The sequence below is a fragment of the Sinocyclocheilus rhinocerous genome, unplaced genomic scaffold (assembly GCF_001515625.1).
Source record: "Sinocyclocheilus rhinocerous isolate Xijiao unplaced genomic scaffold, SAMN03320098_v1.1 scaffold1482, whole genome shotgun sequence".
NCBI classification, from domain to species: domain Eukaryota; kingdom Metazoa; phylum Chordata; class Actinopteri; order Cypriniformes; family Cyprinidae; genus Sinocyclocheilus; species Sinocyclocheilus rhinocerous.
The window spans coordinates 863,084-876,153 of record NW_015624221.1 but is presented as its reverse complement, the minus strand read 5'-3'; the positions used below and the strand labels follow the sequence as shown (position 1 = coordinate 876,153).

General features: G+C 35.0%; 1 protein-coding gene across 1 annotated transcript in view; it reads right to left on the bottom strand.

Annotated features, from left to right (window-relative positions):
- Window positions 1-4,729: 4,729 nt before the first annotated feature.
- Window positions 4,730-13,070, bottom strand: part of gpbar1 (G protein-coupled bile acid receptor 1) — an 11,457-nt gene continuing 3,116 nt past the window's right edge. Inside the window, exon 2 of the mRNA XM_016551892.1 lies at window positions 4,730-5,799. Coding sequence (XP_016407378.1) covers window positions 4,747-5,799 — 1,053 coding nt within the window. The 3' untranslated portion in view covers window positions 4,730-4,746. The remainder of the gene's footprint in view (window positions 5,800-13,070) is intronic.

Genomic DNA, 13,070 nt, shown 5'->3' with positions numbered 1-13,070 from the left:
TTTCTAGCAACAATATAACTTTATGTGACTAAAGAGATGTATTTTTTTGTATTCAGAAAAAACACATCTTGTTGCAATATGCTTTTGTGGTATCTGACCTCAGAGATCCCTGCTAACATGCGACCTCACACGGTTTCACATTCATTTGCACCTCTGACACAGTTCTGTAGCTTCCCATGATAATTTAATATGTTAGTATAATTAAATATGTTTAGTTTAATGGTATGTAATATGACTTCTGAATGTGTGATAAACCATTGTTTGCAAGCCATAAATACCGTAGGTCGCAAATCGTCTGTCAGAGACTAAACATTGTAGTAGAGCTTTAGCCTCACAAGACTGAAAAAGACTGGATTGTTATGAACTGACAAACAACCTGGAAAGATACAAAGACGGACCCATGAACATCAGAATCCTCTGCTGAGCTGAATTATGACAATAGAGGTTATAGACTTCTGATAAGAGCATAGAAATGATCAATATGTGTAAACAGAAAATTCAAGACTACACTCCTAAACTCACATAAGATTCAGTTTGAATCAAATGGCATAACCAATAAAAACCATCTATCATTATGTACACAGAGATATAGGCTACTAATGCATGCTCTCCTCAAAATAGTGTCCATCTATAAGAAAATGCATGATTATAATTTGGGAAGGAGTCTGTTTGAATACAGATTTCTGCACAGCGCTGTCTGGGTTTGCTCAGTGAGAGACAACTTATCTCAGAGGTGTGGATCTAACATCTGCAGGCATTTGGCTGCATAAATCTATATTAGTCTTGCATAAATCATTCTGACTCAAAGGATCCCAGATGCACAGGCCAGTCGAGATGTGCTGTTTCTCAGGGAGATAGATCACATCCGACAACCTTTCCACCTGTTGATTCCTTGAGTACAATGACAAGCTGAGCAAAAATCTCCATGCACTTTCAATGCGCCCGACGGGGAAAGTTGTCAGAACGTTCTGGCAAGGTTCTGCCAAATGTTCTTCCTGTAACGTTAATAGAATGTTTGTTCAAAGTCAGCATAAAAAAGTTATTTCTGCATTGTTCATGGAATGTTTCTGAAACATTTTAGTTAGAAGTTCATCTAACATTTTTTTTAAAAATGTGACTGCTTGTCTCAGAATGTCCAGAGAACATTCAAAAGTAATGTTCCCATTCAAAATGGAATGTTCTCTCAACATTCTCATAACCAAGAGAAAACATGTTTAAAACATTTAAAAAACGGGATGTTTTGAACATTCAGAGAACGTGTTCATAATGGGAACATATTTTTGCAAAACAGCAGCTTGAATATACTTTAAACCAGGGGTGTCAAACTCAGTTCCTGGAGGGGCGGAGTCCTGCAGAGTTTAGATTCAACCCTAATTAAACACACCTCATCCAACTAATCAAGTCCTTCAGGCTTATAAGTTTCACAATTTGAGTTGAATTACTGAAATGAATTTTTCCACGACATTCTAATTTATTGAGATGCACCTGTACATGGTATGTTTGTTGGAACAAAACTCTGCAAGGCTCCGGACCTCCAGGAATTGAGTTTGATACCCCTGCTTTAAAAGATCTCCTACAGGTTTGAATTGAAATAAGAGTGAATAAATGATGAACATTTTCCTTTTTGAGTAAACCGTTTCTTTCTTTAAGGTGAAGATCTGCTGAGCTTCAATCTCAAGCTGGAATGTTCTGAGCATGGAAACCCAGAGAAGCACAGAGACAGACAACATCCTGAAACTGACGAGCCAGTATGAGGTTGCTGCCGCTTGCAGTAAAGATGATGGAGAGCAGAACAAACAGGGAAAAAAAAGATGAGTATTGCTTTTGGTCAAGTGTATCTGATTTGGATCTAGTTACCTTTTCAGTAAAAATGCACTCATCCTTCACTGATAAGCGATTCTGATTTGCGGCCACACTTCTGCTGTCAGTGATGAAAGCACCTTTACAATGGCTCTTATTGGATCTGGTTTTCGGAATGAATGGTCACACAGCACAATTAATGATCTGAGTTAACCTGACTAGATATGATGCTCCTGCTTTTTGTGAGTCTTCTTCTGTGCAGATGGATTTTATGATGCAAGTGTAATATATGATGCAATATAATTCCCAACAGATGAAAGGAAACCTTTTTATTTACGGGGGAATCTCATGAAACCCTAAACTTTCTAGTCATCGCCATAGGACAATCTCATTTTTATTACTATAATAATAAAAAACAGACAAACAAAATTCTCATTCTCATTACTGGAATAGGGGAAAATATATAATTTACATAGTAAAATGTTTACTCAACAGCATTTTTAGTTGTATTTGTTGCACTGCCCTTTATTTATATTTATTTAAATATTAAAATTACAATATATACAGTATTTTTAACAAAATATAACTTGAATAATTTTTTGATTTTAGGGTGAAATGATCTGGACATGTTTTCTTGAAATTCACTCATAAGAAAAAAAACGTATAATGTAATAAACAAATAACATAATAAATATTCGATATAATAATTATAAGTAAGAGATTCTTTAATGTTAAGCACTGGCACTGCCATTTTTTATTTTAAATGAATGCATTAAAATACTTGTGAATTCAAATTTCGAAAAACAGGCATAAAGGAATAGTTTTAAGGTCACACATTCTCATATTTGCGCTGTAAGGTTTTTAATGAATTGTGTGTGTGTCTCTCTCTCTGTGTGTGTGTGTGTGTGTGTGTATGTGTGTGTGTGAGGGTGTGTATGTGTGTGTGTGAGGGTGTGTCTCTCTCTGTGTGTGAGTGTGTGTGTGTGTGTCTCTCTCTCTGTGTATGTGTGTGTGTGTGTGGGTGGTTGGACGGATGAGGGTGTGTTTGTGTTTTTTTTTTTTTACACTATTGACCTTCTTTAGCTTCTATTTCAAAACTATGATGAACAAAGAGTCAGGCTTACAGACTAAGAGGTTAATCAAATACTATTTTATATAAATGCTCATGTGAGGAATGATCAACATTAGAGTGCATCTGCCAATGTTTGTGGTGAACGTACTGAAATGTTCTCAAGGGACTTGACATGTTTCACATCTAACACTGCATCCAACACAAACCACCAGGACAGCTCAATTTGTCTTTATATCTCTTGTTTACAGTTACTTTGTGATTTTAGCTCTTTGTCTTGTGGCTCACACAGACAGTATGCAAACACACGATATTCAAAAGACTTTCTCCAGACTCAGTGTATCACTCAACCATTTCCCACCGTGATGAATACACTGTTTGTCAGCGGAAGTGCCGTTTCTGGGAATGAGTGTATGAGAAGGACCTTTCAAAACACTCTCATCTCAGTTGCAAAAATATCTTAACACATCTATGACCACATGCTAAACCGTTGGACAATTTAAAGTTCCCATAATGGTTCATTTATTTACTTTATGACTTCAAAAGTATGCCTCATTGTAAATGCTTTATCTCAGTGAGAAATGTTTAGATTATGAATGTTTGGTAAACTAATATGTTGTAGCCTGCTGAATGTCCTCAATTTGTAATGATAGATAGATAGATAAATAGATAGATAGACGGCTCAAGAATAATATTTTTTTCGCCCAAACCACAAAAAACAATACATTTTAGTAATGTATTTTTATAGTTACGAAAGATAACATTTATATTTTTCATTAAATGTAATTTCACATTTAATGAAATATAAAAATGTTAATATATAAATATAATTAATTTTATATAATAAATGAATATTTAAAATAATATATATTAGATTATTTATAAAATGTTATTTGTTATTAAAAAAAAATCACCCAATGTTGAAGAATGAAGAATATGTTTGAAAATATACAGCTATAATATAACTCATAAACGCATTCATAAACACATTTTTGCTACATACAATGTAAAACATTACTAATTGGTTTGTAGTTTTAAACATATTTTTACTGATGCATCCAAGACTGACAAGTCATTTTTGCAGTCAACTTTAGTCAACTAGATGACTTTATCTTGGTGACAAATCAGCACAATTTGCAACAACAATGTAAAATACATCACAGAAAACTGAACATGTAAGTATGCGCAAGGCATAAATATATATATAAGATGAACATATGTACAATTTTTAGTGACAACACAAAACTCTCTGACAAAAGACAGATGTGATTACTATGTGTTTTGTTCTTTTGCACTACTGTTCAAAAATTTGGGATCAGTCATTTAAAAAAAAAAGAAATTATTACTTTTATTCAGTAAAGATGCATTAAATTGATCAAAAGTGACAGTGAAGACATTTATAACGTTACAAAAGATTTCAACTAAATGCTGTTCTTTTGAACATTCTATTCATAAAAAAAAAAACAGTTTCCACAAAAATATTAAGCAGCACAGTTGTTTTCAACATCGAGAATAATAAGAAATGTGTCTTGAGCAGCAAACCAAAATATTAGAATGATTTCTGAAGGATCGTGTGACACTGAAGTAATGATGCTGAAATTTCAGCTTTGCATCGCTGAAATAAATTATATTTGAAAATTTATTCAAATAAAAAACACTTATTTGAAATTTTAATAATATTTCACAATACTTTATGCATTTTTGAACAAATAAATACAGCCTTGGTGAGACTTTTTTTCTTTTCTTTTTCGAAAACACTAAAAAATCTAACCAACCCCAAACTTCTAAACAGTAGTGTATTTTTTTAAAAGCATTTAATGCACAGCAGAACTTTTACACATTCAATTGAAACATCCTATCTACTCACTGTCCAATTGTCAAAGTGCAATATCTCTGTTATTTTGTCCTCCTCTCCAGCGGTTTCTCAGTTTAAGCATCAGCCTGCTGATTGGCTCAGTGTACTGCTTGTTGGCCAGTCCCAGTATGAGCGGAATGACAGCCATGCTTCCGATTCCCATACAGGACATGATGATGTACATAGAAGAGCTCGGCAAGCTCACCCCGGTCTGCAGAGCCGTCACAGACATGAGCTGGTAGATGATGTACGGCACCCAGCAGACCAGGAACGTGAGAGACATGGCAGCCACGCATTTGGCGTAGCGCAGGTTTAGCTGCTGCTCGTGGTCGGATGGCTGCTGCTGCTGAAGACGGTCCACGGCACGGTGGAGCTTACAGATGTTCTGCAGCTGCTTGCGCGTGATCCACAACACCCGTCCCATCATGGCTACAATGGACAGCATGGCCGGAAGCACCAGTCCGCACACTTCCAAAAAAATGAAGGCCTTGGGAAAGACCTGTTTGTAGGAGCAAACCTCATCCTCTTTGGAGGAGTTGCGAGATGCGGTTGATCTCAAGAACGTCTCGTTTGAGACGGAGCTCTTGTAGGCATTGGGTTCAACCCAATTATTCCACCCAAAGGCAGGAAGTGATGCGTACAGCAATGGCGGGAGCCAAACGGTCAACAAGGCCAGTGGGAAGCAGCGGTAAACCCAGAACTGGCTGTGGTGGAGCGGGCTGACGATGCACAGGTAGCGTTCGTAATGCACCATCACCAGATTGAAGAGGAACGACAGGAACAGAAAGTTTGGGAAGATGTACATCACCAAGCAGTGCTTGAAATCCAGCTGCTGGTCGAGTGTCATGCGGGGAATGAAGGGCAGGGTGATGCCGGTGCACAAGTCGGCTACTAGCAGGCTCAAGAAGAAGTAATTTGGGGTGTTATGCAGCTGACGGTTGCAGGCGATGCCTATTATGATGAAGAGGTTGGAGAAGATGATGATTGAAGACAGCGGCACTGTCAGATAGAAGATCAACTTCTCTCTGCTCAGCTTGTCGAGCGGATCCATGATGGAGAGCTGTTCCCCGCTGGACTAAACCAGACTAAACCTTCTCCATCCACTGTGAGGATGAGTCCTGAAAACATAAGAAATATATAGTAAACAGGTCTTGCTTAATATATCAGTTCAGTTGCTTGCACACAATCATTCATCTCACAGCACTACCGTTTTTTCTTCTTCCCTTTTTTATAAGACCGAGTGAGAGAGAGTTAACATCTGACCCACTTGAAATGAATTCAAGGAATAGGTTACACACACAAAAAAAAGAAAACTCTCATGATTTACGCAACCTCATTTCATTCCAAAACCATAACCAAGTGTTATTTTAGTATCATTATACTGCTATCTTAGTGTTTATTAATATTTTGAATTAGTCTTTATTTTTCATTGTTCATGTTCATTATAAAGTTTTTATCATTTTGTTGTACGTCTGTCACGCTGGGTGCTTATAAATGAGTGCACGACAAAGAAATAACAGTCTTTTAATAATAAATCTACAAGGAACACAGGAGAATCGCTAGAATCAATGTAGCACAAAACGTAGATACAAACAATAACCGGCACCACTGAACAGAACAGGGAGTATAAATACAAAAGCAAGTGACTAAATCATAATGACTAAATTATAGAACACCGATTAAACACAGAGGGGAAAACTAGGCCAAATGAAAACTGACACAGAAAGTACAATGCGTAATTTATTTTTCATTTTTTATTTCTGTATCAGTTTTATTTTAGTTTTAATTTTAATCCTTCAACATAAACTAAATGATATTTTGCCTTTTCAACTAACTGAAATAAAATAAGTTTAATTTTTTTTTAATATTATTTTTTTTAACTTCTGCAAATGTTTAATTCATTTAAATTAACATAATTTGTTTTTAGTATTTAAATTTTAGTTTTAGTTATCAATAACAACACTGTTGTGGAACAAATAAATAAACATTCAGAACTATTTTCCAATGTGTTTAATTTTTGATATACAGTATATTTGAAAAAAAAAAAAAAATATATATATATATATATATATGTTTTTTTGTCATTTAAAAAAATATTTTTTATATTCAGTTTCTTGATCAAATGATATTAATGCTTCATAAAATAGTCTCTATGACTTGCATGCTATTTTTCTAGACTTCTCAACAGCATACACAGTTTTTGCAAGGAACAGACTGAAAATTTAAATCATTGACATTATTTGAGTCATTATAGACCAATTATAGGTTTGTAAACATTCAGGATGCGCGCGCATCATAGTTGCAGAAAACCCGGGAGAGATAGCCTTTACGGCTAGAGAATTTCACGGATAGGGTACAAAATAGTTAGGTTTAAAAATATTATAAATTATATTGATTAGATGTCATTTTCAAAATGTTCTCCGCATATTACAAGAGCTTGTCACCCAGCGATAAGCACTGTTATTCAACGAAATTGACGTTAGAGAGTGGGATAGTCTTCCAGATCCGAAACAGGGATGACGTTTTTTTGTGGGCGGAGCCTATCTGGAGGCAGAAAATGACGGTTTTCAAGCGGCAGTCTATGGAGCCATGGAATAAAATAATAAAAAAAGGTAAATTTGATTTTATATTTCAAAATTCTGACTTTATTCTCGCAATTCCGAGATTATATCTCACAATTCTAATAAGGAAAAACAACTTGTCATTCTCTCTTTTCCCCTCGGCTCTTCTGGCTTTTTTCCCTCAGATTTGACAAACTCACTATTTTTGAGTTAAGTCGAGTTATAAAGTCCGAATTAGGCGATATAAACTTGCATTTGCGAGAAAAAAAAGAGATAAAATAAATAAATGTTATGTAAAAATGTTAATAATAAGGTTTAAATAATATTTATAATAGTAAGGTTTAAATAATATTTCATGCTGTAACTGTAGGGTTAATACAATACGTCCCCTATGAACAGCATATGTGAATATTATGTAGACCTATTGTTTAAATCGAATTTATGCTTTAAAAGGTAAGTAATCATAGCAGTTTTCATCCATAGTATGTCCATTTAAACGCCTGCGTTTAGCTTCAAATGGCGTCTTTGACGACAGTATTCTATAAAAATTATTTGCATTCCGATCTTGACATCAAAAGGCACAAAAATATATATTTTTTTTATTCCATGGATTTGACCCATTTATCTCCACTTGTTCCCAGTGTTTTTCTGCAACCACAACTGTGACGTCTACTCTGAATTGGTCTATAGGGTGCCTGCCTATTAGTTCCTCAAAGGTACACATTAGTAGCTTTTGAAAGGGTAACATCCCAGTGACAGCCTTTTACTCTGAGAATGCTGGAATTATTATTTTTTTATTATAAAAAATGTATTGTATGATGTTGAGAAGTGCACCAACATGGCTCTGAAATTGTTGATAGATCATATGGGTTTGTAACAACATGAGGGTCTTTAAATAATGACAGAATTTTCATTTCATTCCTTTAACATCTGATCATTTTGAATTCAATATCCAAAATAATCATTCTGTTAGCAATTGACTTTTCTACCGGTCAAAATATCAGCCGTTTCTTTATCGTGATGCACAACTGACACTCAAAAACATTAAAGCTTATTGTGCTGGATGCAGTAAAGATAGAGAACGTGGATAAAAACCACAACCAAAACTGCCTGACCACAAAGTATCACAGAGAGCATATTTAACTTTCTCGCAAGTCTTAATAAGCCAGTGCTGCACAATTGCATCCGGCTAATATTTAAATATTCATATAGGTTCATGTTTCCATTGTATTAAACAATGGTGGCATGACCGCTATCAAATGTCCATCACTAGACAAGCCAACTTTCCTCTTCATTCAAGGTGAAACTGAAATTCAGTGATGCTTTGTTGAATTTGGTCTTACTTTTCCCTTCAATATAATGAATGATTCACTCACTGAAAATCAGTACAAACAATATAATCAGATAATCATACTACTATAAAACAATTACAGAGACAGTTAAGAGATTCACCGCTCTTTTATGCATTAGTTTTGAACCGATTCAAAGTATACAGTGGAGTCTAAACATCTGGCATCACAATTTTCATTTAAACATGGACGTAAACATAAAGCTTAAGATCTAAAAGAAGCAGAAATCAAGAAACTACAGATTTTCTAGGTCACTAATAAGCAAAACTAAGCAAAATAGTAGTTGATCATGTGAAGAAAGTGTCAATGTTCTTCCACTGAAGCACTTTGGATCATCTCAAATCATGCTGGAGAACATGAGCATCAGGTTTAGTTCATGTCATCTCCAGTTCTGTAGTCATTAAAGCAAAGACATTCAGATTTTTTTACTTAAATGATTATTTTGACAATATCATTTGTTTTAAATTAACAAAAGATGCAAAATATGAACGTTTTAAGTAGTGGAATCAGACGTTTGTATCCTAGTGCACTTTAAACGCTTCACTGACTTGAATGAGGCAGTGAAACTAAAAGAAAAATGTCTACCAAACACTCACCTTACAAATAAAGTTAATCTTCATACAACAGCCTCTCATAAGATGTTCCAGCCATGTGTGAATCAGTGATCTGGACTCTTTCTGTGTTCCTGTCCTCTTTCTCTGCACATCAGCAGCATTTGTGGACGCCGGAGATCGCGGTGCTCACAGAAGTCAAAGAGCTCGAGCAGGATGCTTCTTAAAGCGACAGTGACCTTATTCTGACTTCGGCCATGAAGCGTCACAGGAGAGGTATTTCAACGCAGGAAGCCAGAGTTTACACTCGATTTATGAGATAGATGTGGGAGGCATGGAAACATGCAATGCTGATATCTAATTGTATATTTCTATCATAAAGTGGTCAAAGTTTAATCACATTTAGGAGGTAGTTTGTATAACTTGTATAAACTAAAAAGAGAGTGTTGCACATTAATTAAATTAACTACTACTACTACTACTAGATTAATTGGTTAGTTCACACAAAAAATTGAATTTTACTCATTCTCATGTCATTCCAGCTCTATAATTTCTTCTTTCTTCTGTGAAGCACAAAATGAAATGTTAGGAACAATGTCTGAGATGTTCTTTTCTATTTACAACGAAAGTAGAAGCTGATTTACAGTAAATGTTTAAAAGTTTGGAGTTTTTGAAAGAAGTCTCAGCAAGGGTGCATTTATTTGATAAAAACAACAACAACAACAAAAAACCTAAAACCATAATATTGTGAAATATTATTACAATTTAAAATAACCGTTTTCTATTTGAATATATTTAAAAATGTAATTTATTCCTGTGATGCAAAGCTGAATTTTCAGCATCATTATTCCAGTCTTCAGTGTCACATGGTCCTTCAGAAATCACTCTAATATGCTGATTTGCTGCTCAAGAAACATTTATTTTTATTATATGTTGAAATCAGTTGTGTGGAAATGGCTTTTTTTGATGAATAGAAAACTCTTTTGTAATATTAAGAATGTTTTTACTACTACTTTTGACCAATTTAATGTCATTTCTGAATAGAAGCATTCATTTCTTTAAAAAACAAAACATACTAACCCCAATCTTTTGCACGGTACAATATTTCCAAGTTGAAAATGGCAGCATTTAAGTATAATAATTGTAGTTCATATGAGCCATGCACTATATTTCACATCTTCCGAAGCCATACATATGAAAAATTAGGTGATTGTTCACTTTTTCTGTGTGACAGGCAAAATGACAATTGCTGTCAGTGACGTCAAACCTGCCGTGATGTGTCTACATCCGCCATTGTTTTTGCTTTAAATTTAATATGATGACAAAATGTTCATTTTGGGTACAATTTGGAATGCATTGTGTCGTAGATACATGCAAGTGTTCTTTACTTACTGTACTTATTTATTCTGCACAGTCTCTACTGTACTCTAACAGCAGCGATGTATGAGAACAGCATTACGTTTGCTGAGAAAAAGCAGGCGTGTGTCAGTCAGGCTTGCTTTGCCTGGTGCCACAGCAAACACATTTATCAACCTCTGTGTCATTTTCCTAAGGGTCGCCTCGGATGGCCTCATCCCTGAGATATGCAGCGTCACAACTTAGTGCAGAAACACACACATCGGCGTGTGCACACGCTCCTTGGAAAAGCACATAAAAAGAAGTGCCGGTGTTACGTAATTAAAGATGCATTGTGCTGGTTTAGATGGGGTGAGGCATGAGGACAGGAAATGGACACTTGGACATTCTGTGGCTGTTTTCCTGAGTGGTCAGAAGTGAAACACAGTTAGGGATGGAAGACATCGGTTATCTGATGTAGTTTCACAATTTGAGTTGAATTACTGAAATAAATGAACTTTTCCACGACATTCTAATTTATTGAGATGCACCTGTACATGTGTGTATATATATATATATAATCTTACTGGCAAAAAAGCCCATCGTCAAGTCTCTATATTCTGGCTCTATATTGCACCCTTTATGTAAGTACATGGGATTTTTCACCCTTTTTATCATCTACCAGGCAAAAATTGTAAGTTAGATCAATTTAAAAAAAAGTAATAGCACATCTCTCCTCACCAAGCCACATGATTTGAGGCATAATTCATTGCTTCATCAAAGCTTAATATTTAGTAGTTGTAAGTTGTTTGTATCTGTGATGTTTATAATAATGGCTTAAATGTCACACCAACATAATATGACATTAAATATAAATAATAATTTTTTCTACTGTCTTGTACAAATGACATACAAAGTGTGAAAAAAATCAAAACATCAGCTGTCAGACAAGTTGGACAACACAGAGTTACTGTATGTGTGTGTTTGGCTTCAGAAACACCAGGAGCGCAAAGGTTGATTGTGTCATTTTATAAAGCCTATTTTTCTTCCCAGTAGCCGTTTCAGTGGACCTCTGTAGTAAATATACGCCCAGGAGCTATAAAAAGAGAAAAATGTTTAACCACAAATTTTATACATGCCAAATGCCGCAGTGACAAGCATTAAGAGCAGGAAATAGGGTAAAGGCTAAGCACTTCACGTCAGCCAAATGACTTTACCATGGCTTTTTGCAGTAGGATATACTCATTTGACAAACACAAAACTCGAAGTAATTACTATACAAAACCCATCATACAAAATATCCACGAGTGCAGAGACAATATATCCTACTGTTGTCCTTAAATCGCATGTTGGCAGTGTGTACACCGTATGCTTCAACGATCTGTTTACAAGAAACTGTATTGTAATGTCTGTTTGTAGTGGGTTGCACTTCCCTGTATTGCATGTGAATCTTTACACCTATAAACTCTGTTTTGTTTGATTATTTTGTGGTTTTATTTAATCGATTAATCGAGGCCTAGATGGTTATTGGCTGGTTACAAAATTACTCCTAAATTTGTGATGATATCACAGTCCTGCTTTATCTGTTAAGCGATTATATTATCATCAGGGCACTTTTATCAAATATTTTTATGCTAGAGATTTTTACTTAAAAGTGCATTGACCTCAGCAGTTATTTTTTTGTGTTTAGTTATATAATTGTTATTGAACTTTATACCCAAAGCATGTGGAGCATTTTAGGGATAAATTATTTACTGTCGAAAGAACTGAGCTTGATGAGTGTACAGCACCATCTAGTGGATAGTTTAATGAGTACAGCACCATTCTATAGAAGTGGTTTGCAACTGGTTAACTTCACAATACCTGGTGAGAGCTATTCGTTAGCATTTCCAGTCATCTCAGTGGTATAAACGCGGTACAATTTGTACCTCACATTTATCATTTTAGCTAGATAGGTTTCTAAATTACTCATTCCATTCTGAAATTACATGTTAAAGAATTGTGTAATTTTAACACATTAATCTGCACTTTAAGGATCAGTTCTCTTAATCTCATATAGCATTATAATTTTATATAAATTAATTTTTGTTTTGGTAAAGTCAACTAAAAGCCATTATATTATATATAAAATGCCATTATATCTTTGCCATATCACAGTCTTAAAAAAGTCAGTTATAGAATTGCCTCCAATGTTTCCTCAATTATTGTGCATGCAATTTCCATGACCTCATATTAAAGGGGTCATATCATGATGCAATTTCAAGTTTTCCTTTCTCTTTGGAATGTTACAAGCTGTTCGTGCATAGATAAGATCCCTAAAGTTGCAAGACACGACTAGAAATCAGTGGTTAAGTTGTATTTACAACACTGTTCCAGAACAGTTCATACCAAATGTTCGTGTGTGTGCAATGCATTTAACAGGAGGACTGTTTCCTGAACCTACAATGCCGGCTGTTCTGACTCACAACCTGTAAGTATGTTTCCATATTTAAAGAATTTGCCACTGATGATTCAAACGTGAGTTTTGAGCAGTGTAGAGTAGCGCTTGTT